The sequence below is a fragment of the Vulpes vulpes genome, chromosome 9, assembly GCF_048418805.1.
Source record: "Vulpes vulpes isolate BD-2025 chromosome 9, VulVul3, whole genome shotgun sequence".
In the NCBI taxonomy this organism is placed as follows: Eukaryota; Metazoa; Chordata; class Mammalia; order Carnivora; family Canidae; genus Vulpes; species Vulpes vulpes.
Window position 1 is genome coordinate 54,192,085 of NC_132788.1, and position 25,310 is coordinate 54,217,394.

Below are 25,310 nucleotides of genomic sequence, written 5' to 3' on the forward strand. Positions count from 1 at the left end.
CTGAAAATGTCATGTCTTCCCCGGGGTTTCATTTGTCCCATGTAAACAGATGACTTCCCTCAGCTCTAGCCAACATAACCAGTACTCCACTTGACCTCTCCTTTGAGATGCTCATGGGTCCCTAAAACTCAGAGGTTGGCCTATTCTCTGTAATACCCCACCCCATGCCCCTCTGACCTTGCTGGGATAAAGGCTTATTCTTTCTTTACTGTCTGGGCTTAGTTAGCAGCATCATCATTCATGTATTTACATTCCTGCTCAAAGCCCCTTCTTCCCTAACTTTGCACCAAGTGTGACTGGCACATGATAGGCCCAATAAGTACTTGGGAACTTTTGTTGGAAGACTTTTATCCTCTGACTCCAAGGGGTAGTACAGTGCCTGATACCTCAGGTATACTCAGTAGATGTTAGGGATGGTAATAATAGCAAGCTTACCTGTTGAAGACCTACTGTATGCTGCTCACAGTACTTGTTGTCCCTTGGCTCACAGATGGAGGAAAGAAAATGGAAGAGCCTCTGCAAAGACTATTTAAGGCTTTGATCTAGAAGGAATAGAAGAAGGGAACAAATGTCGAGCACCTGCTGTGTGCCAGGTGTCCATCATCTCACTGAACCCAGCAGCAGCACCACCAGTGGGAGGTAGCAGCCCCCACTTCCCACCCCAAGTTCCACCCAGGACAATCTAAGCTCTGATAGGTTATGTAACTTGCCTGAGATTATACAACCAGTACCCGAGGCTGGATTTGAACTTTTTGTTACACTCTACCTATCTGGTGAATGAAACTGAATGAATGAGCAATTAGCTATTTATCTGCCATTCTTATTAGCTAAACTGTGAGCTTGAAAGCAGGGAATGTGTTTTATACTTTGGGGTCTGGCACAGAGTACATACTTACAGCATGGCGATGGAATGAATGGCAGGAAAAGGTGAGGAGAATGCTGAACTAGGAATCGAGTCTGCCTTCCCCTTTCCTGTGCCCCAGTAAGTCACTCATTAAGACACTGCCTCCTTTCCTCTTAAGTCAGCTAAAGAGGGAGAACACCTTTTGCCTCCAGCCCCTGATAGATAGGCGAGTTAATTAGATAAGTTGGCAAAGCTTCCTGACCACTCAGCACGGCAGTGTGTGAATTTGGGGTCTCCTGTCTGGTGTGCTGGGCTGAGCTCACAGCCTCACTCCCCATGGGCAGCAGCAGTAGCTACTGAGCTGTAGAGCTGGGCAGGAGCCACAGTTCAGTCCATGCGTGTTGGCTCACATGGAGGTACGCCAATTCCCAAAGTGGACTGAGAAGCCAGGACAAGGGAGAAGCTTAAGGTATCAGGTCCAGAGACAGAGCTGCTTCCTTCTCCTTCTCTCTCACTGAATTCTCCTTCATCGGAGAAACACTTGGATTGCCAGGAAGCTTCTCTATCCTAGAGCATCTTGATGACTCTCTTCCCCAAGGGAATTCTTATTGCTGATGCCTCCCCCCTGGTAATTTCTCAGCTATACCAAGAGCTTAGGCCTGATCACCTCTGGAGGCCTCAGCTCTTGGTCCCTGCTGGGTTCAAGGGGAAGGGGCTGGTGTGAAGTTTGGGTACAGGTCCTCATTACACTGGCACAGCCTCTGGTGCCTTTCTCCCTGTAAAAGTTGCTTGTCCCTTTCCACTGGCTGTGGTGTCCTCCACATACCTGCCATTTGTCCTAACTTGGGGTGCCTGAGCCCCTGATATCAACTAGGATTCTTTGTTTGGAAACCATAGATAATGGTTCCACCCAACTTGAAGTGTGGGTGTTAGAAGGATACTGGTGGGCAGCTGGGGAATCAGGCCTGGATAGAGGCTGCTGGGGGTTTGGGAAACAGAGACTCCTGTGTAGCAGGCCCATCCTGGTGGATGGGACAGGATCCTACCATCCTAACCTCCACTCTGTAGGTGCTTCTGCCCAGGATTGTTCTTGCCTGAATCACATGTTCTCTTTGGCAAGAAGAGGGGAAGTTCTGTCTGGGAGAGGATGTGGACAGTCAGAACCATGTTCATGTCTGCTCTAGCCCCTCCAGTCCGGGCCTTGCCTGGCTGGCAGGAGAGGCTCCCCAAGAAGCCTTACCCAATGATTTCCCCTCTGTCTTCTGAGCCCCCCGCAAATGTACCTGTCAGCCATATCCCCTCTTTCCTTCCAGAGATTGATTGTGTTCTCCTTTGTGTCTTGATCAGTCTAGCTAGGGACTCATCAATTTCGTTGATCTTTCCAAAAAAAACAACTTTTGACTTTGTTGATTTTCTTCTACTTTTTGCTTTCTATTTCATCGATTTACACTCCTATTTATATGATTTCCTTTCTTCTACTTACTTTGGGTTTAAAGTAAGCTTCTTGAAGTGGAGCTGCACATCACAGATTCAGTGCATCTCCTTCTCTAATGTTGGTATTAAAGCTGCTGTGTCTCCTGGTGACCGTTTTTACTGCCTATGGCAGTTTTGCCTCACATGTGTGTAGTTCAGGAGTTACCCAGAGAAGTGGGCAGAACTTATATGCAAGATTTGGGTGTCTCCTCCTGGCCTATCTTCCTTCACTCTCTGGAACTCAGATTTCTGCTTTCCTCCTCTATTCCTAGGCTCCCGAGATGGCACCAAGTGGGAGCTGCTCTTAGGTAAAACCCATTAAAAACAGTGATCTCTCAGTACCATTTCCTCCTCCTATGTGCTGCCTCTCCTTGAACTCCTGCTTGTGTGTGGCTCTTCTCCAGGGTTTCAGACAGTTACTTTTTATATCTTGTCCAAGAGTTATCATTCATTTTCTGCAGGATAGGTAGCCTAGTAGGCTCATGGTGTCGGGGGTGGAACTCCTCCTGTTTGTGCCAGTTTTCATCACACTGCCTGTGTCACAGACCAGTGACGCCACTAGGGTGTGAAGATTGGAAGAAGGGCTGTGGATGTTGCACCTTCTCAGTGCCTTTGGTCCCTCCAAGGGTCTGCCCCAGCCATGGGCTCTCCGTGCTGCAGCTTCCGTGCTGCCTGTATACTGAAGGCCAGGCCCCCTCCCCTATGTTGCTGGCTGAGGTCTTGGCCAACCCACACACCCAGCTGGCTCCTGGATGCCTCTCACTGGAGACCGCATACACACAGCTCGTTCAGAATGGAACTCACCATGCTTCTCACCAACTGCTCTTGCTTCTCTTTGGTATAGACACATTCTCCTCTCCCCTAATCTCTCTTCAAAGGAAGCCTTGTTCCAACCACAGTGTGATTTCTGGCCTCATCCTCTTGTCTAAACCACAAATCATCTGCATGGCCTTTTGACCCTGTGCCCTCCCTCTGCAGTCTCCTCATAGCACTACCTGACATGGGACCTTGAGGAGAGGCCATCTAGAGTAGGGATACACCTCATTACAACTCCTTAGTTCCTCTCCACAACCGAGATCCTTTCCGTAGCATCTGGGGCCCTTTGGGCTCTGGACTTGCCAGTCTCTACTAGCTCTATTCCCCATCACTCCTCCTCACTCTTGTCTGGGCTCCAGCCAAGCGGCACCCTTGCTCACATGACAGTTCTTTCATGTGCCCATGCCTGCTTTTGTGCTGTGTGGCATATATTTGGCCTGCTTCTCTGCCTGTTGGACTCTGTCTTCAGCTACACTCTTGCCTCCTCTCTGAATTGTCTTGACCCTTCTAAGGTAGAGTTGGGTGATCTCTCCTCTTCACATACCTCCATGATAATACTTTGAGTGCTGTGCTGCAGTTCATCATGTTTCTGTCTCCCCAACTTAAGTGGTGGGCAGTGGCCTTGCCTGGTTTATCACAGTCCTCCTGACATGTTGTACAGAGCCGGGCCCAGCAGGACACACTGAGGTCAGCAGAGAAGTCCTTTAGGGCTGTAGGTGGCCTGCGCCGGGTGGGCTTCTAGCACTGTGAGAGATGTGCACATTTCCTGTTGGGTCAGCACATGTGCCCTGTCTACCAGGGCTGAGAAGCCGATTGTGCTCAGCAGGTACATTTCAAACTCACTCTGAATCTCCATAAGGAAGGTGAGAGTCTTTTTCCCAATCCTAAGGAAGGAAAAATTAAGATATCTGTACCACCTCACCCTCCCACCTGAAAGGAGAAGACTGTTTACTTTACTGTCTGGATGGAGCATGCTATTGAAGTGGGATGAGACCTGAGCACATGATAGGCTGGCTGTGGGCTGTAAGGGACTCACTGTGTGTGTGTGTTGGAGCTGTCCTTGTTTGGGTCCTCCCTGCAGAAAGTGATAAAAAGTATGATAAATGGTTTTCAAAGGTGTATAAAACATGTGGCCAGCAGGTGTTGATGAAAGAAGATAACAAAGGGACTTCTTGGGATTATTGGTAATTATCATGTGCCTACTTTTCACAGATGATTTTGTTAATCCTCACCATAGTGTAGATAGAGAAACTGAGGCATGGAGAGGCGAGGTGACTTTCTCAAGGTCCATCACATAGTAAGGTTCAGAGTTGGGATTTCAAAATAGGTCTCTGGCTCAGAGTATCAATGATGCACCTGATGTGTCTGGTGGTTCACTGTAGGCACTTGAGTGACCATCTCCTGTCTGTTTCTCTCTCCAAACACATGCCATCTTTTCTTGTTCTTTGTTAGCCTCATCCAGCAACAATGAAGAGACCATACTTGAAGGCCAGGGTTCATGTCCTTGTGGCAGCAGCTACCGATTGCCTGTGTGCAGGCCCTCTGCTCTGTCTTCCTCATATCCACACCAGCTCAGTGCCAGTCATCTCGTAGCTGCTTCTGAGTATTTGTGGAATATACATAAAAGCCAGCAGGATCCTTCCTGCAAATGCATGCTGCTTGCTTGCTGTTTGAGCATCTAGGACTCTGAGCTGGGAAGGCCCTAGCCTCTTTATAAAGGAAAGGCAGTGTTCTTTCTTGCCTTTTTCAAGAGGAAGACACAGGATGTTTTGGAGAGTCTTTTGGTTCTTGGAATTGTTGCCATTCTCATATTTCAGTGTGCTTTACTTACTCTTCCTACTTTGTGGCATCCTTGGGAATGGCCTCAAGGAAGATGTTCTGGTGGCCTGACCCCATGAGGAGGCAGAGGGTGGAGGCTGGTGTGGGACCAGGAATGATCACCATCAGCTGAGTTAGGGCCACCACAGTGACCCTCAGAGGAAAGAGGGACCATGTGAGAGGAGATTCCACATAGCCAAGGTCTGCTGATCTGGGGAGGGTGAGGAGAATCTTCCTGGTAGCATTTTGCCTTCCTGGTCATCACTTTGGGTCAGGCAGTTTGTGGATCCAAGCCCTCCTATTGTGCTGAATATTTCCTACCTCCTAAAGCTTTGTAGGACAGACAGGGCTGACAGTGACACAGTTTCCACAGGGTGTAGCTGTAGGTAGAATGGGAAGTAATCAGCAGTTGGTCTCACACATGTGTACACATGCATGTAAATGTATACATGCACACATGTATGCTCACATTCACAGACATCCCTTCCAGCTCTAAGCAGAGTTGGAACCCTGTGTTCACTCCTAGGACTGGCTAGTTAAGGAGCCACATGAGGAAGTCCGTTTCTTTCTGGGGTTGAGTGCACTCCATGTATTCTGTGGCTGGATCTGCTCCCCATCAGTATACCCTGCCTCCTTCTCTGGCCCAGATATAGAAACCTTCTATTTCCAGAAACTCAGAATCTTCTTAAAGATCGAAGACTTGCCATGATTAAAGATATGCATCAATATGTTAATTATGCAAAGAGATTCTAAACAGTATTTTGAACAGCAGTAGCTTTGTTGGAAGAATTCACATTGCCTGTCTTATTCTTTAATAAAGACCTATTGAGAAGCATTGTGGGGAGGTGGGAAGAATGGGGACTTCATAAGCACAGGAACCTGAATTTAAACCCTAGCACTGCCATCTCATGGCTGTGTGAGTTTGACAGGGCTCGTATGCAGCATCCACTTAGTAGGTAGCCGCAGTAATGGTGATGAGGTATTTGCTGGAGAGTAAATATGTAACCTCCTAAAAAGATTCCTGAAGATCATTGCATTATTTTAGGTAGCCTAGGTTATGCTTTTGTTGACTTGAAACTATAAGTCCAGTTCACGTACTTTCTTCTCTGTCTCTGGTCAGATACCATGCTGGACAAGCAGAAGTGACTCAAGGCTTCTCTCATGAAGCTCCTATATTTGTAGGGTGGTCAATAGCTATGGATCACTTAGTGCAACAGTAATTAGAGTAATTATAAAATATATCTAAGTGCAATGGGAGAAACAGTTGTTTGGATGGGAGGAGAATAGAAGTCAGTTAGGACCTTGACCACAGCCATAGAAACCAGCTCAGGCTATCATAAACAAAGGGGGAAGTCATGGGAGGGATGCTGGGGGCTTGCTGGTGGGTGTGAGGTGTGGGGCCAGGGTGGGGGCTTCCAGGCTGTTCCAGCTGCTGTCACTATGTGTTTTATCAGTCACTCTAATCTGTGTCATTTCCTCAATGTTCAGATTCGTGGGACAGTGACTGTGGGAGCCTAAGTAAGGTACCCGCCCCTGATGAGTGCACATATCTGGCTCCACTTAGAAATTGGGCAGCACCTTCCCCTGACTCCAGGACCCTAAGGTGCAATTTTAGAGGGTGCTGAAGAAGAGTCGGCTGGGGCTTGGACGGTCAAACAATAGAGCGTGTGGGCAGGCCCTCGAAGCTTCTGCCTGGCTGGCAGGCGCAGTAGAGAAAAAGAGGTATTTCTTTGGAATGCCAAAGGAAAGTCTGGAGTGTCTGTGGAAGGGTTGGTGCTACTGTGGGGAATGAGCAGGCTTTTCCAGGTGGCCGAGACCAGCTCGAGGAATGGTGAGTGTTACTCAGTTTCTCATATCCTTATCGCCAGAGGTAGCCCAGGCAGAGATTGTAGATGGACCCACAGAGTTGGAGCAGACTTCTGAACGGCTCCCACAGCCCAGACGATAACTTGTCATCAGCCTGATTTCCGCCATCTTCTGTACCTTTGCCTCTGGGCAGTGCCAGGGGAGCAGACTCATAGCCCTGTGAGCCTCACACTGGCTCCAGGATGGTTATTCTGTGTACTTGATGTTTTTTTAGTCCAAGTCTAGGTGCCTACAATGGAGGGAGGACAGTGTGGCACAGAGCCCATGATCTCACTGGGAGGCAGGAAGCATTGCTGACTGCCCACTACCACAGTTCCAGGCTGAGGATTGCACCTGAGCCACAGGTCTCGCTGCTAGCGAGAGGCTGCTTCTCAGACTCATTCACCTCATAGCCCTCTGCAGAATACTTTCTAACCCCTTAGCACACCTGATCCTAGGGTTGAGGTTCACATCAGGTTGGAAAGGATTGCTCAAGAAGCCTCTGGGTGTGGGGGAGTCCACAGTTGTGAGCAAGGCTGCCTATGCTTAGTATGTGTATTCCCTGTGACCTGGAGCAGGGGATGTAGATCAAGCCTTGTTCTCTGCAAGTAGCCATAGTTCAGTCTCATGTCATGGGTGAGCAGCGTCTCTGAACTCCTAGTATTTATAGTACAGTGAGAAGCAGCAGGCAGCGGAGTTGAATCCTGACTCCCCTTCTCCCTCCCCCATCTTTGTCTTTTCAGCCTATGGATTTTGATACAAGGGTAAGCTCGCCTAGCCCGACTCTTGCTTATTTCAGGTGGCATGTTGTTACCCTGTGCTAGAAGACAGCCCTGCCTCGCTCACATTTTATTCTCCATCATTACTTTTTAAAAGGTGTTCAGCTAGAAAATTGCATATTATTTCCTCTGTAAAGGTTTCTCCTTGCCGCCTTTGTGTAGCATACAGCTGTCATAACCACAGTTAATATTTTGTGTGCCTGCGCTTGCAAGTGCACGGTGCGGGGAGAGAGATAATCAGGCCATCCTCTTGGGCAGCAGCCTTCCAGTTTGGCTTTTATGAACTGGATTTTAAAAATAAATAAATAAATAAGATTATATCACTCTCCTGCTTAAAATTCTCCAGTGACTCCCCACTGTTCCTTGAAGACAGTGTGTACTCCTTGGCACGGCCTGCCAGGCCCTGCACAGGCAGCCTTGTTCTGGCTTTCTCCCCGTACCCACTGCTCCTCCAGTCTGTGTGTCCTTTTGTCTGTTCTGTTCTTCCCATGCCTCGAGCGTGTTGCATTCATTCCTATATAGGAGCCTTCACATGTGTGTCTTCTCTGTTGGTAAGGAGCTGCCCCAGGATCTTTGTGGGCCTCCTTCTCTGTCATTTGGCTCTCAGCTCAGTTGTCACCTCTCAGAGGGGCCATGTGTGGTCACTCTGTTACTTGGTCATCACCCAATTGCCAGACTGTTTGTTCTCATAGTCCTTCATCGGCATCCGGGATAACGTTAACTTGTTAGTGTTCATCCGTCTATTCCCATGTTGCGTGTCATTCATGAGAGTATTCACTCTGAGAATCATCTGGCTATGTGAGCATCTTAGGACATTCTTGTGGCCGGCTGACTGAACAAACAAAAGGGATCTTTTCGGGGAGAGGCAAAGGCCATAGCAGGGATTATGCAGAACATCTGAGCCAGGAGACGTTATCTGTGAGGTGGGAGGTGTTGGCTGCACCAGGTGGGCTACTGAGACCAAGGGCTCCACTGCTTGCTCCAGGGAATCCTCTGTCACAGAGGATGGCTGTGGCAGGTGTGGCCACGGAAGTCAGTGGTCCTGTCCACAGCAGAAGCTTTCATCCACACACTTGGCTGACGCCCAATTTCCTATTTTTTCCTGTGAAAGTCAAAATGTTTTTTATGTAAAGTTTCCAATTTTGTAAATACTGGAGGCAGGTTTAGTTACAACCAAACCAAACCAAAACTACCTAACAGAATAAAATAGGATCTTGCAGTTCCTGGGCCACTAGCTTGACTTTCCTTTTTTGACTCGTTCTTCCAGCCATTCAGCAAATGCTTGGTGACCCTAACTGAGTTCAAAGCTTCAGATATGGAGATGAAAGTTTGCTGTCCTCAGGGGGTTCATGATCCCTGAGAGGGACATATGAGTGCTCCAATGCAATGCTGAATGATAAGACCAGGACAGGAGGGCCCCTTGGCCAACCAAAGGAGATTGGCCAGTTGTTTGGGGGCATTCACCATGTAGAAGGGTGCCATGTGGTTCATTGTTGCTCTGTGCAGAAGTGGGCTTCCTCCTGCCCACCCCCTTCTCTTGCCACTCCACCACTAAAGGGAATTTTGTATCAAAGCGGGGAATTGTGTATAAGAGAATTGTGTATCGGTTTCCAAGCCTTACCATTCCTGTGCCCTAGGACTCTATTAGAATGCAGAGGTGATACTGGGATATCTTAAGACAGGCTTGCTTGGAAAGATTATACCAGGTAGGACTTTATTACTCTGGGAGATGAGGCCCATTTACTTTCATATTTTAGCTCTCCCATGTACTGATGGGTAACCTGATTACTCTGTGCCTCATTTTTCTTTCCTTGTAAGTGGGTTTAATAATAGCTCTCTACCTTACTTGCTGTTGTGTAAATTAAAGGAGCACTTAAGTAATTATTTATTAACTGTTAATAAATGCTCACTGCTGCTTTTATTGATTTGTCCCTGCTTGTTTCATGAGACTTCTCTGATCCTTCTTTTTGTTATAACCAAGATTGTACTTTTTACACGATATGTAGGTGTCTCTAGGAGGAAGTAAGGCTGCAGAGCTTGTGGTACTTACTAGATCAAACATGTCATGTACAGAGTTAATTGGCATCAAGCATTTTCCACTGTCCCCTCCCCTATGGTCTTGTTCTTTCCTTACTTGAGCTATATGGAGTCAGCAAGCTTTGGTTGCCTCAGAAGCCATCTGTCCTATGATCTGTCATACCTTAATCCTCTGTTCTCTTGTTCTCTGGCTGTGGACACCATGACCATGCTAGAGATGGAGAGACCGGGGTCTCAGCACTGCAGCCTGTGAGTTGAGTTTGGGAAAGAAGCAACCTGAGCAGACACCAGCCTTCAGAATGAGACCATTTTCATGCAGCTCTTCCTGGTAATAAAAGGAAATGGGGGCTGCAAGAGAGAGCCTGTGATATTTTGGCAGATGGTCTTGTAATAGAATGTTTTTTCAAAGTTTTCTGTGAGGCATCAGTGACTCTTAGAAAATGTGCATTGAGTAATGAGGAACAAACGTGGCTTTGAGCACTCCCTCTCCATGGTGCATTGCTGTGTTGCCATCTCTTTTCTGGCATAATAGGTGGTTTCCAAACATGAGAATGGTAATCCCAGAGAAGTGGCCTTTCCGGCCTTCTCACGGACTCTTGGGAGCTTGGACGTGGTTCTGGAGTGAGCAGCGCCTCTGCAGCTCTGACCCTGCCCATTCTCCTCCTGGGCTCTGGCCTGGCTGGGAGCCATGGGATAGTAATGAAGCAATGCCTACAGTTCTGCCTTGCTATGGTGAGCTGCAGCCCATCTCCTGAACCGTGCTGAGCTTGTGGAACAGTGTGCACCTGTATATGCTAGGTTGTGGAAGGAAGGCCGGGCTGGATTCTTTGGGGATAGTTTCTCCTTCAGACCCAGAGCAGATACACACAGGCATTCCTGGGACCCCCTACATCAGGGCAACATTGCAACAAGCTCTTATGGCAACCCTGTGAAGCTACCTGGGTTCAGACAGATCAAGCATCCCATCTGCTGCCTCTTGGCAAATAATTATTAGAGTCAGAATTTGAACCCAAGGCTCTTAACCATCCCACTGTACTGTATATTCTTAAAGGTTAGCATCTCTTGGAATGCCTGGATGGCTCAGTCAGTTAAGTGCCTACCTTTGGCTCAGGTCATGATCTCAGGGTTCTGGGATTGAGCCCTCCATTGGGCTCTCTGCTCAGCAGGAAGTCTGCTTCTCCCTCTGCCCCTGCCCCCCCCCCCTCCACTCATGTACTCTTTTTCAAAGAAATAAATAAAATCATTTTTTAAAAAAGGTTAGTATCTCTCCCTTCCCCAAATCAACTTCCCACTATCCTTTGTTTTATTTTTTTAGCAAATATTTCCTGCATGACACTGGGGGTAAAGCAGTAAATGCAGCATAGCCCCCACAGCCTCCAGGAACTTACAGTCTAGAAGGGGTACAAGATAGTAAACAGACAAGCAGACACACAATTTGTCTTGGAACATATCTCTATACATACACAAGTATATACACATCTCATGTTGGCATCTGGTGAGACTTGGCAGTTTATGTAAGCATATCAATGTGCTAGATACCGTAGCGGCTATGTAAACATGCATAGCTATGTACAGATGACACATGTAAATACAAGGTGTGTTGTCGTATCTATCTTCACCATATAGGTAGGGGTTCCCATTTTCAGGCCAGCAACCTGAGGGAGGGGCCGTGTTTCCCTCCTCCTCCCTCGCATTTCATCAGTCAGTCTCCTGTTGGGTCCTCTTTCCCACCATGACCTGTCTCCATTGAGGTCCTCATCATCTGATTACTGCATCAGCTTCAAACTGGTCTTCTGACCTCAGGATTTTTTTTCTTAATATTTTGATAACTTTATTTCAGTATAATTGTTTGGTTTTTTTTTTGTGATCCTCTGTATTTTAAAGATTTTATTTATTTATTCACGAGAGACACACAGAGAGATAGAGGCAGAGACACAGGTAGAGGGAGAAGCAGGCTCCATGCAGGGAGCCCAACGTGGGACTTGATCCTGGGTCTCCAGGATCACACCCTGGGCTGAAGGCGGTGCTAAACCTCTGAGCCACTAGGGCTGCCCGATCCTCTGTATTTTTAGCATCTTTATTAATATATAACTCATATACCATAATATCAGTCATTTAAAATACACAATTCAGTGGTTTTTAGTATATTCACTGAGCTGTGCAACCATCACCACAAACTAAGCTTAGAACATTTTCATCATCCCTTGAAGAAACCTTGTACTCCTGAGTGACTAGTCAGTCCACATTCTCCCCTCCCCAGAGCCCTGGGGAGCCACTAATCTGCTTTCTATGTCTGTGGATGTGCCTACTCTGGATATTTCATAAAAATGGACTCATGTAATATGTGGCTTTTTGTGTCTGGCTTCTTTCATTGGTTTAAAGTTTTCAAAATTCATATTATTATACATATCAGCACTTTGATCATTTTATGCCTGAGTAATATTCCATTGTGTGGATATACCACATTTTAAAAATCCATTCATCAATTGATGGACATTTAGGAGCTGAGAATGGAGGAAATGGGGAAAGATTGCTAATGGAAATGGAGTTTTCTGGGGTGATAAAATGTTTTGGAATTAGATAGTGGTGATGTTTGCACAGCCTAGTGAATATACTGAAAACCATGGAATTGTAGATTTTAGAAGGGTGAGTTTTATGGTATGTGAAATATGTATCAATAGAAAAATCCAAAACCATTTTTTAGAAGGAAGACAGGTACTGTAGATAGACATATGAAGAAGGAAGACATTCAGGACTAATGAGGGAAAAGGAACATTGATGTGTGGCTTAGGTGAGCAGGAAGTTGACATATAACATCTCAGAGTACCTTGGTATCAATTCAGGTGCAGATTATCTCAGATCATCTCAAAATTATATTTGTCTTTGAGATTTACCTTTTACATGAAAAAACTGTTATCTATAATAGTGGGAGGTGTGTTTTCTTTTTTGATTAGATATTTAATAAGAACCCTTTTACTGTCATGCTAATCATTCTTGGTTGCCATTTATTATTATTTTTAACTATGGTGTACCAGTATACTGCATTTAATGCTTTATGTGCATAATCTCATTTGACTTCACAGCAGCCTCATGGGATGTAGATGGTGCTAATCTCCCCATTGTACAGGTTGGGAAACTCCATTTTATTTAGATAAGTTCCGACTGGACCAAAGTCACTAGGTAGGAAGTAGTGGATCTAGTATTCAAGTCTAGTTTCTTTCTACCTCTGAAGCCAGCCCCCTAAACCACTATCTTAGATCATCTTTTAGAATTAGAGTACATTATCATTAATTTAAAGGAGGGGTGTGGTACATAATTTAGACCCATCATGGATCTTGGAACATCTTTGAGGTGCCATTATAATCATCATTTATCTTATTACAGGTGTGATCTAGTAGTACCTTGTTACTCAAAGTAACATGACCTAGGAGCTTAGTAGAAATGTGTAATATTGGGCTCATCTCAGACCTGTAATTCAGAATCTTTATCAAAATCAGAGGTGAGTCATGTGTGCTTTCAATATTTGAGAAGCACTGTTTTAATACATGATCTTAGAAGCATCCAATTTGATGATCAGCCAGTGATTTGACATTATTAAAACACACAGTTCAGGAAGAGAGGATGTGGTCCCAAAATGTTGTGTGGTTGGTGAACTGGGAGTCAGGAAACCCATGTTCATCACCCTACATCTGGGTGACCTGGAGCAAGTCACTTAATCTGAGTCATTTTATTCATACATGAAATAATAAATTTTTTGTCTCAGTTTTTTTTTTTTTAAAGAAGGCACTTAAGGCTATCAACTTACCTCTCAGATACTTTATTAGCTATGTCCCACTTTTTGTTTTAAATGTAGAACTTTAATTTTTTAATTTTGAAATTTCTATTGTTATTTTTGCTTAGCCTATGAGTTATATTTAGGAAGGCATATTACTAAACCCATTTTTAACTGTCTTTTATTATTGATTTGTAATTATAATTTCATCAGAGAAGTGGTCTGTATGTTGTTAATTTATTTTTGTGGTGTGTGTGTGTGTCTTTAGAAGGATGATTTTTACAAGTGTTCCACTCAACTCTAAAAAGAATATAAATATTCAAGTTTATTAGATCAATCTTGTTAATCTTAGTATTCAAATCTTCTAAGTCTATATTAACTTCTTTGCAATATTAGAGGAAAAGTGTTCAGTATTTCACCAATAAGTATGATGATCTCTAGGTTTTGTATACATGCCTCTTCATCAAGCTAAGGAAATTTCCTTCTGTTACTGGTGTATTCAAAGTTTTTTTCATAAATGGTATTTATTTTGTCAAATGCTTTTCCTGAGTCTATTTGAAATGACCACATGATTTTCCTCCTTTTGTTAATGTGGTGAGTATGTTGATTGATTTTTACATGTTAAAGGAACCTTGGACTCCTGGCATACATCCTGGTTGAGCATGGGATATTATTTTTTTTACATATCAATGGCATTGATTTGCTAATTATATTTTGGTTAAAGATTTTTACATCTCTTTTCTTAAGTAATGCTGATCTGTAAATTTCTTTTCTTGTAATGCCCTTGTTTGGTTTGCTGTTATAATTTAATAGTCTCATAAAATGGACAGTGTTCCTCCTCTTCTATTGCTAGAAGAGTTTAGAAATGGTATGATTTCTTCCTTAAATATTTGATAGAATTAACTAATCAGTGTGAAGTCATCTGGGCAGCAAAATTATTTGAGGTAAGGTTTTTAAAAAATTTGCTTTATTTTGTAAATAACGGGGAAATTATATTAAGCTTATCACAGGTATACAGTTCACACATTTCTATTAAAGCATTTATCACATTGTATTTATTGGTTATTTTGGTAATTGAACTTAATGGAGGGCAGCCCGAGTGGCTCAGTGGTTTAGTGCTGCCTTCAGCCCATGGTGTGATCTTGGAGACCTAGGATCAAGTCCCATGTCAGGCTCCCTGTGTGGAGCCTGCTTCTTGCTCTGCCTGTGTCTCTGCCTCTCTCTCTGTCTCTCTGTGTTTCATGAATAAATAAATAAAATCTTTTAAAAAAAATAAGATAAACTTAATGGATCTGTAAGTTTATAGTTTTTAACTCATCCAGAAATTTTTCATTCATTGTTCTTCAAATATTCAGATACTTTCCTTCTCCCCTTCTCCTTTCCGCAGGTATCCAATTATATATGTGTTACTAGTTGATACTGAAATTGTTGCATTGGTCACTGAGGTAGTATTCAGTTTTTCAGCCTTTATAGGATTTTACATTTCAGCTCACAAATTTCTCTTGGGTTCTTTTTAATAGTTCCCACTTATCTCATTATGTTCACATTTTCCTTTAAATCCTTGAAAGTATTTATCATAGCTATTTTGGAGTCCTATGCTAATTCAATCATCTCTGTCATTTCCAAGTCTAAAGAAAAGGACTAAATTTCCTCCTGGTTAGGAGTCATGGATTCTTGAGTAATAGGTTTAATTTCTAAACATTTGAGGATTCTTCTGGGGATCTTGCTGTTCTTAATTTCTAATTTAATAATTTTGTGATCATAGTGGATACTTTGTTTTATTTCATCTGTTTAAATTTCTTGTAGCCCAAAATAAGGTCTATGTCCACTTAGGAAGAATGTGTGTATCTACAGTTGTTGCAAGTATTCTATAATGTCAATTAGGTCATGTTGGATGATAATATTATTCATGTCATTCTTATCTTTGTTGATAAATCATGTGGTTCTATCAATATTTTAAGAGAGGGATGTTAAAGTCTTTAACCATGGGTTTGTTTATATTCTTTAGTCTGTCAAATTTTTATGTTTGAGAGTTTTGTTATTAGATACACATTTATAATTGTTATTCTTTTCTTGAATAATTGTCTCCTTTGATTATGAACTGTTCCTCTTTATATCTGGTAATATCTTTTTGAATGCTCCCTTATTTAATATTATAACTACATCAGCTTTCTTGTACTTAGTGTTTGCATGATATATCTTTTTCCCATTCTTTTTTGAAACCTCTTTGTGTCTTAATATTTAAGTTTTTTTTTTTTTTTTTTAAGATTTTATTTATTCGGGCTGCCCTGGTGGCTCAGCGGTTTAGTGCCGCCTTCAGCCCAGGGTATGATCCTGGAGACTCAGGATCGAGTCCCACGTCAGGCTCCCGGCTTGAAGCCTGCTTCTCCCTCTGCCTGTGTCTCTGCCTCTATCTGTCTCTCTGTGTCTTCTCATGAATAAATAAATAAAATATTTAAAAAAATAAGATTTTATTTATTCATGAGAGACACAGAGAGAGAGGCAGAGACATAGGCAGAGGAAGAAGCAGGCTCCATGTGGGGAACCTGATGTGAGGTTCGATCCCAGGACCCCGAGATCACAACATAAGCCAAAGGCAGACGCTCAACCACTGAGCCACCCAGGTGCCCCATGAGATGTTTTTTTTTTTTTAAATAACATATAGTTAGGGTTTTGCCTTTCACTGGTCAGGATGGTAGGCAGAACAGTATCCCTCCAAAGATCCCTCTTAATTTCCAAAACCTATGAATATGTTCCTTTGCATGGTAAAAAGGACTTTGCAGATGTGACTAAGATAAGGATATATGATGAGATATTATCTTATATTACCCAGATGGGTTCAATGTAATCTCAAGGGCCTTTATCAAAGAAAAAGGAATGTAGGAGATTCAGAGAAGGAGGTGTGATGATGGTAGCAGAGGTCAGGGTAACATGGGGTCATGAGTCAAGAAATGGGGCAGCCTCTAGAACCTGGAAAGGCAAGGAAATGGATTCTTTCCTAGAGCATCCAGAAAGATACAGTCCTGCCAACTCCATGATTTTAGCCAAGTAAGACTCGTATGATACTTCTGATCTCTAGAAACGTAGAGAATAGATGTGTATTAAGCCACTAAGTTTTTGGTAATTTCTTACAATCACAAATAGGAAATTAATAGAGGGTGTTAAATCTGTTTGTTTAATATGGTTATTGATATGACTGAATTTAAATCTGCCATCCTGATGTTTGATTTCTGTTTGTTCTGTTTTATTCCTCCATTGCTATTTTCATGTAGGTTTTTTGAGGGAGAGGGTAAAGATGAATCAGTATATTTTAAGAATTCCATTTTATCCACCCAGTTGACTCTGTATTTGTGACCTCTTTTGTTACTTTTTTAGAGGTTGCTCTAGAAATTACTTGTTTTTTCAAACTTAAGACTATTCAAAAAGTCCATTACTTCAGGAATTATTTAAGAACTTTACAAAAGCATTCTACTTGAGGTTTTTCTGAGCTTCTCAGATCTTGTATTTGTAGTCTTTAATTAACTTTGGAAGTTCTTGGCCTTTTTCTCTTCATTCTTTTGCCCCATTTTCCTCTTTTCTTACTAGGACTCCAATTAAATATACACTATACCATTTGATATTGTCCTGTAGATCTTGAGTGCCCTGTTCAATTTTATTTTTCATGCTTTATCTCTTTGTGTTTCAATTTGTATAATTTCTAATGACTTGTTTCTAAACTCACTGATTCTTCTGCTCTGTTCAGTCTTCTAATAAACCCATGATTTCATGCTATACTATGTTAGAAATTCATTTTTAGCATTTCCATTTGGTTGTATTTTATAGATTTGTATAGTGTTGGTGAAAATGGTGGAATAAGGACCTCTGAATATTCTTCCTTCCATAAAAACAATGAAAATGCTCAGAGTCAATATTTTTTTTTTTTTTTTACAGAACTCTGAAAATTAACCAAAGCTTACAGCAATCCAGGAGCATTTGTTCAAGAAAAATGATGAATCTCAGTAAGAACAGTTATCTTCATGGGATTTTAAATAGTCTTATTCTCATTCTTCTTTCCCCCAACTAAGCAGTAACTTTGAAAACCAACAGCCACAGTCATGGTAAAAACAGCAGCCTGGCAACCACTGGATGGAGCAGAGAAGGATTGAAGTTCTTTAAAGCTCCATGCCTAGAGAGTTGTCATTATTTTTCCTGTCTGGTGGTTTCTGGAAGAATCTACTTGCAAGGCTGTTGTTATTTGACATGACTCAGAGGTTATCCAGCAGAAACATCCTTTTCCTAGGAGGCATTTTTCAAAAACAACCAGAGGCAATTGTTGAACACCATGGCTGCTTAAGGAGGTGCATAACAATTTGGGCAAATAGGGCAACCCAAAAGCTTAAAAAAAGAAAAACTACCCACAGCTAAGATCATACTCAATGGTAAAAAGCTGAGAACTTTTACTTTAAGATGAAGAACAAGACAAGGATGTCCATTGTCACCACTTTTATTTAACATAGGAAGTCCTAGCTACAGCTATCAGACAAGTAAAGGAAATAAAAGGCATCCAAATTGGTAAAGAAGTAAAACGTTCACTGTTTGCAGATGACATTCCACATAGAAAGTCCTAAAGACTCTGCCAGAAAACTGCTAGAACTGATAAATAAATTCAGTAAGGTCACAGAATACAAAATCAATATATAGAAATCTGTGTTTCTATTAACTAATAATGAAGCAGCAGAAAGAGAAATTAAGAAAACAGCTCCATTTAAAATTGCACCAAAAATAATAAAATATCTAGGTATAAACTTAACCAAAAAGGGGGAAAAAATCTATACTCTGAAAACTATAAAACACTGATGAAAGAAATTGAAAATTATACAAACAAATGTAAAGATATTCCATGCTCCTGGATTGGGAGAATAAATATTGTTAAAATGTCCACACTAGGGATCCCTGGGTGGTGCAGCGGTTTGGCGCCTGCCTTCGGCCCAGGGTGCGATCCTGGAGACCGGGGATCGAATCCCACATCAGGCTCCCGGTGCATGGAGCCTGCTTCTCCCTCTGCCTATGTCTCTGCCTCTCTCTCTCTCTCTGACTATCATAAATAAAATAAAATAAAATAATTTAAAAAAATGTCCACACTACCCAAAGCAGTCTACATATTTAATGCAATTGCTATCAAAATACCAACAGCATTTGAAAAAAAAAATGCTAGATAACAAGATGTTCAAGCTTTGAAAAGCTCCAACATATTCTTGGGAATCTAGAAGGCCAGATGAATGGGTGGGGCTGTGCACTAGGAAATCTCAAAGAGATTCACAATTAGATCATCATAATCAAACTGTCGAATGCCAAAGTCAAAGAGAGAAGCTTGAAAGTAACAGGATAGAAGCAATCCGTCACATGCAAGAGATCCTCAATAATATTAATAGTTTATTTCTTATCATAAATAATGGAAGCCAGAGAGTGCCCATCTCCCTGTAGAAATTCTTCTGTTCACATATCTTGTCTACCTTTCTCTACTAGATTCTTTAACATATTAGTCATAGTTACTTCAAAGTCCCTCTGTGTTACTTGTAACATCTGGACCATTGTTGCATCTGACTGCATTGAGTATTTCTCTTTATGGTAGGTCATTATTTGTGTGCATGTGTATGTGTATGTGTTTACATTTTTGATTGAGTGCTTAACCTTTTGTGTACACAAAACATTAGACACTGCATTATATATGTCCAGTGAAGGTTTTTCTTTTCTATGAGATCATTAGTCTGGGGGCTTGGGTGTTTTATAATGGCATATAGTTAGATTTTCTTTTTCTTTCTTTCATCCAAAGTGAGAATCATTTTCTTTTAAGGGTGAGATTAATCAGTTCATGTTTTGTATTTATTATCTATTCCTAAATGAGAAGTTACAAACTTTAGTGGTTTAAAACAATGAAAAACAATAAACATTTACTCCCTCACAATGTCTGTAGATTGGGGATCTGGGCACAGCTTACCTGGGTGTCTCTGTCTCAGGGCTACAGTCTCATCTGAGGGTTCAGGTTAGGGCAGCTCTTGTTTCCATGCTCCATTGTGCAGCTGTTGGCAGGATTTAGTTCCTCACTGACTGTTGGCTGGAGGTCTCCCTCAGTTCTTTACTGTTTGGATGTCTCCATAGGGCAGCTCACAATATGGAAGCTTCCTTCTTTAGTGTGAGCAAGACAGAAATCACTGTTCTTGCAATTGTAAAGTGACATTCTATCCCTTTTTTGCCATATTCTATTCATTAGAAGTTTGTCACTAGGGGGCGCCTGAGTGGCTCAGTTGGTTGAGTGTCACTCTTGATTTCGGCTCAGGTCGTGATCACAGGGGTTGTGAGACAGAGCCCCAGGTCAGGTGGTCAGCTTGTGCTGGGCATAGAGCCTGCTTATGATTCTCTCTCTCCCTCTGCCCTCCACCCCAAAAAGTTTGTCACTAGGTGCAGCCCACACTCAAGGGTAGGGCATCACACAAAGACAGGATTATCAGGACAGCATCATTGGGGACCATCTCAGAGGCTATCTACCACATATATATTGTGATATATATAATAAGTCAGCTGACTTACTTATTCCTATAATTTTATTTGGGATTTTCTATTTATATCCTCTTCTCCTCTTCCCCTCATCTCCTTCAACCCCCCCCCCACTTTCTCCTCATTGCTACATCTTGTTCCCTTCCCCCACCCTCCTTTGCCTTTTGTTTTAATAGTCCTCTTCCTCCTTCCTCTCTTTTCCCTCCCTTCTCTTCCTCCCCTGCCTCCTCTTTGCCATCCCATTCAGCTCTTCTTCTGAGGTAGTTCTTAGATGCTGGTTGGAGTCTGTCAGTTGGAGTTCCAAGTTTTTCAGTTCCTCTTTCATACATTTTATCTTCATCTCCTGCTGCAACATTCTGGATCATATTTCTGTACTACTTTCTAATTTGCTAATTTCTGCCTTACTGCCCTAATTTAGGGTTTGTCTTAACCATTTTATTTTTTTATTTTGGAGAAATTTACATTTATAATATTTACCTGTTTGGGGGTTTATCTGTTCCAGGTTTGTAATTCCTTCTTTTAAACCAGGAGTTCATGTATCTTTTGATATCCTTTAACATTCACTTTTAAAATTCTTATCAATTGGAAATTTAAACACTGGCTGAATATTTGATGATGTTAAGGAATTAATTAATATGGAGGAGTATGCAATGGGACTATAGTTTGGTTTTGGAAAATAAACGTCCTTATCTTTTAGAGAAATATATTGAAGTATGTACAGATGATCTGCTGTAAGAAATTTCAGGTAGGGAGGGGGTGGGGAATATAGGTGAAACAGGATTTCCTTTAGCTTATAAATTTTGAAGTTTAGTGATGGCTGTCTGACATTTTATTAAATTATTATGTCTTATGCTTAAATTTTTACATATTAAAAAGTTTTAAAAAATCCTTTGTCATGATGTCCCATAAAATTAATTTCTTCAGGAGTGAATTCATATTCCAGTTGCTGATTTTTTTGGTAGCTTTTCTAAGCATCACATTTATTCACATATTTGGGATTTGGTTTGCAGGCCCGTTTTGAGTTTTCAAATCATTTTGATTTTTGTCTTATTTTGCTTTGCTTTCTCTCTCAATTTTGTTTCTCCCTGCCTAGTATTTTTCTAGTGGTCTACACCTGCCACCCAAATTCAGAGACAGGTGTTATTGTGGCCTTCTGAGGCCCCTCTCCATGATAGTACTAGTGGTGCTGCAGAGCTGGGACCTGAGCAGGGCAGCTTGATTCATTTGTGGCCTGGGGCTGAGTGGACTGGAGCTTTGGCCTCTGGGCTGAACCTCAGCCCTTCAGGAATGTTTTACATCAGCTTCTTATTCTGGGGAGCCCTAGGTTCTGCGTGGCAAGCCCGACTCCAGTTCCCCTGCTCTGTAGAGCAGGCTTTGTTCCAGCTGCCTCTGCTGACTCCAGACCCAGAGCCCAGCAGGTCTGTGGCTCCAGCCTCACCTACTGTTTTACATTCCTGTTCTGTTGGGCATTTTAATCTTGTTTTTGAACCTACCCATGTCTTTTTGCTCTCCTGTTCTTACATTTTATCTGTTCTTGCTATGTGTTTAGAGCTGGGAAGATGCATCAAAGTATGAACTCACTGTGCTCTCTTGACTGGAGGAAGTCCTTGACTAAATCACTGAAGATTCTTTTCATTCCCCATTCAAAGAGTATAATCCACCAAGTAGATCTTCTTAATGGTGATATTTTGCCTTTGTATTGGAGACAGCATACTTTACTCAGTATTTTTTTCCCAGAAGACTGACTTGGTAATCTCCTTAGAGAAAATAACAACCCGCTACCCCACAAGTTATTCTGCCCGTGGCCTCCCCAGCACACATCCCTCTCTAAAATTATCTTATTTTTCTACACACACATTTGTCTCTCCTACTGGGATCTAAGTTCCATGAGAACAGAAACTCTTTCTCATTTCCCTTTTGTATCTGCAACCCCTTTGCGATAGTGTCTGTCATATGGTAGGCACTCAACAATGTTCTGATAAATTACTGGATCAGTCACTGAAACCTGCCTGTGCCTCCTTAATTCCATGGTCATGCTGCGAGGTGCTGCTGTGAGTGGCCTTTTGTGAGTGCTGGGAGGCATGTATTGGACCGTGGCAGCTACGCAGAGTGGCCAGTGTTGTCTGAGGCCCACCTTCCATTCATCATAATAGTGTCCTGGAGTCCTTGCACCCAGCCGGGCATTGACAGCCAAGTGTTTGTATCACATTCATTTGCCACAACCCCTTTTCATGTGTTACCTCCTCTCCATTGTTACTCACTGGATTTCATTATAAATCTCAGAGATGAACAGAGCAGGTAGGTGGTGCCTGTTAGTAGGTGAGGTGGAGGCAATGAGCCTGCCACCTTGCTGGCTTGCTGTGATGGAGGCTATGCCTTTGGGGATGTGCTGAGGCAAACCAGGCCTTCCTCTCACAGAACTTCCGTTGCGGTGGGTGAAACAGACTCATAGCTCTCTAAACAGTTAATCACTTCCTTACTTGGCATTAGCTTAGTGGTGTTACAAATTGACATGGCTATAAAAGGAGACCTCCATATTCTTAGCATTTCTTCTTGTGTGTGAATAGTCTCTCTGTGGCCTGAGGAAGTGTCAGTGGTTAGGGAGCTTTGCCTGGAGCCTTAGCTCTCCATCCCATTTCTGTAATAGATGTCCATGCTGGCACAGGCCCGGGAACCATGAGCTGACTGTTCCTGGAGCCACTGCCCAGAGGAAGCATCCTGATGTGTCGGCAGGAGGGAGACAGACGCTTGGAAGAGCCTCCTCATCTACTGCCCCACTGGCCTCAAGTGAATGACAGCAGAAGAGCCTCATGGCAGTTTTGCTTTCAGATGTCAGCTTTCCGGTTGGCTGGGACTCTTGGCCAGAAAATGGCAAGTCTGGAGCCCTGGGAGGTATTCCTGTACTGTCTGCTTCATTGTCAGACCAGCTTCTCCTCTGATTGTATCAGGGACTGCTGATGGTTAGGGCCCAGATGGCTGCGGAGGGCCCAGCACAGATTAGCCATGCGCCCGTTCCTGGGACACTGCCTCGGCATCATGCTTTGAAAAATCCTGTTAGAAATCCCCAGCATTCAGTATCACTGTTTGTATTTAGCTTTCCTGAAGTGTTGGCATTCCAAAGGCATTCCAGAAGCCTTCTTGGCATGTTTAGATATTCTGCAGCAGTCTCAGGAGCCAAGTTTCTGCTCTCTTCTCCATTCTGCAGGTAAGCGGACATGCCCAGGAAAAGGAGAGCAAATTGCTTAAGCTTATGGGCCAGTCAACCCAGGGGTCCAAGCCTTTCCCACGGGCTGTCACCACTCTGTGCTTGGCTCCTCATCACTGGCCCCTGCTGGGCTTTATAAAGTTTTCATGTCAAGGCAGTAGCATTGCCAAGGAAATGGGCTTTCAGAACATTGATCCTTCTCCTGCTCAGTCTTTTTGAACAGTTCAAACCCATGTGCTGACACCATAGTGTGGTTTGAAGGAAGCAGCTCAGGACTTGGAGTCACTGAGACTTACATTGTTGACTAGCTCTGTGCTCTTAGGGTCATGATAATTTAGTGACACAGGAGCCTGAAATGAGGCCCTTGCAGGGGGCAGACAGCAATCAGATGGCATTGCTTCTCTGAGCCAGCCCTCTGGGGGTCTCAGATCCTGGGTGGGGGCAGGCCCTGGGTCCTTATCCCACAGAGGTCCTGAGAGGCTCCAGGACCGTGGATGTCCCAGACAAGAGGACACGGCTGTGATGCAGGTATCCCTTGGTGATGCAACCTGCTGTGATCCCCACCCCCCCTTTTCTGCAGGGGTTTCCCTAACCTTGCACACAGCGTGTGGGCAGGCACTTCTGCTGCAGGCTTGTCTATTGTACCTGAGTGAGCTGGAACAGTCACCGAGCTAGTTAAGGGTGGGGCAGTTTCAAGCCCAGGTGTGCTGGCTCCAGGTTGCTTGCCCTGGTTAGCCAAACAAGCCCCTTGGCCAAACTGTAACCTTGAGGCAGGGTCCTCAGCCACGTGCACCAGCCAGTCTGTTCCCCTTCAGGTAGGTGAGGGAGCAGCCGTCCTCTCCAGCTCGAGGGTTCTGGGCTTCTGACACCGCTCACCTTTTGGATCCCTGACCCCTGGAGCAGGGAGTTTGCCTTGCCAGAAGAAGGGTATTCTAGCATCCCTGCCTCCGGGGGCTCATGTGTGAGTCAGTGGCACGGTCTGGTGCCAGGGGTGAGGACTCTGTGGCCAAGGAACAGTTCTGGTCCTTCTGGGCTGTGTGGCCGTGAGGCCGTGCAGCTCTGCAGTCTGGCCCTGCACCTGCTGGGGTTCAAATCCCAGTTCCTCCCTCACAGCTGTGAGCCGGGACAGTTACATAGCCTCTCCATTTCTTCTCCTACAAGGACATCATAATAATCCTGTCTACCTTTTAGGGGTGTTGTGAGGTTCAAGTGAGAAAGTCTGTGGGAAGCACTTGGGCCAGTACTTGGCACATAGGAAGCACTTGGTAGACATCACCGGTCTTCTGTGAAATGACTCTAGCAGCTGTGCAGCTTGAGGTTCTCTGGTGAAGACTAAACACCTCACGGTACATACGTGACCTGGCCTAACAGGTTTGCAGCTCCTGGTCACTGCTGCTTGCATGGCCGATGTCTCTGTGAACAGAGCCCCCGCGCCCCCCCTCCCCCCCTGTTCCTCCCCACAGCTCAGCCCAGCTGCTGCTGGCTAATTCGAGCTTTGTTCTCTCCCCACTAGGCCAGGGAGCTGGAGAGCCGGGAGGCAGAGCTGAGCCGCCGTGACACCTTCTACAAGGAGCAGCTGGGGCGCCTTGAGAAGAAGGTAAGGCTTGTGTCAGCTGCCTTTGGAACCAGAGTCCTTCGTGGCTGTAGGGGAGAGAGGAGCCTGCACTCCCAGTTCCCTGTTCACCCCAGCAGCCAGCCCCCTGTGGACCTGCCCTCCTGTTTGTGGCAAGCACCACACCCTTGCCCTTTCCATAAATTGTATTCACAGAGATAATTGGTTTTTAATTTGCCCGCCTTTTGTGAATGCGGCTGGCTGTGCTATAGTTCAGTTTTAGAAAAAATTCACTTTCACCACAGGGCGGTGCTGAGACCTAGCCTACCTTTCTTACTTTAGTTAAGCTGCATTGGATAAAAATAATAATAACGTGAAGTCCTGCTGCACAAATATATTAAAGTTGTATTACTGATTTTCTTCCGGGAGTTGGGCAGATCAAAGTGCACCGTGGCTACACACTCCCTACTTTTCTAGGGATAAGCCTTTGAAATGAATGAGATTCAAAGACGTCTCATTGTTACTTTTTTTTGTTAACACCTACGACTCTTGAAAATTCATTTGGTAACTTGCTTACTTTTTTGGGGGGGTGGTTAATTTGTTGATCATGACAGATTTTTCAAAGAAATGGCTTA

The 25,310-nt window shown here is 43.7% G+C and overlaps 1 protein-coding gene across 1 annotated transcript in view; it reads left to right on the plus strand.

Moving 5' to 3' along the window:
- Positions 1-25,310, plus strand: part of CHCHD6 (coiled-coil-helix-coiled-coil-helix domain containing 6) — a 260,178-nt gene that overhangs the window by 110,292 nt on the left and 124,576 nt on the right. The window contains exon 5 of the mRNA XM_025991606.2: positions 24,637-24,720. Within this exon, the coding sequence (XP_025847391.2) occupies positions 24,637-24,720 (84 nt within the window). The remainder of the gene's footprint in view (positions 1-24,636; positions 24,721-25,310) is intronic.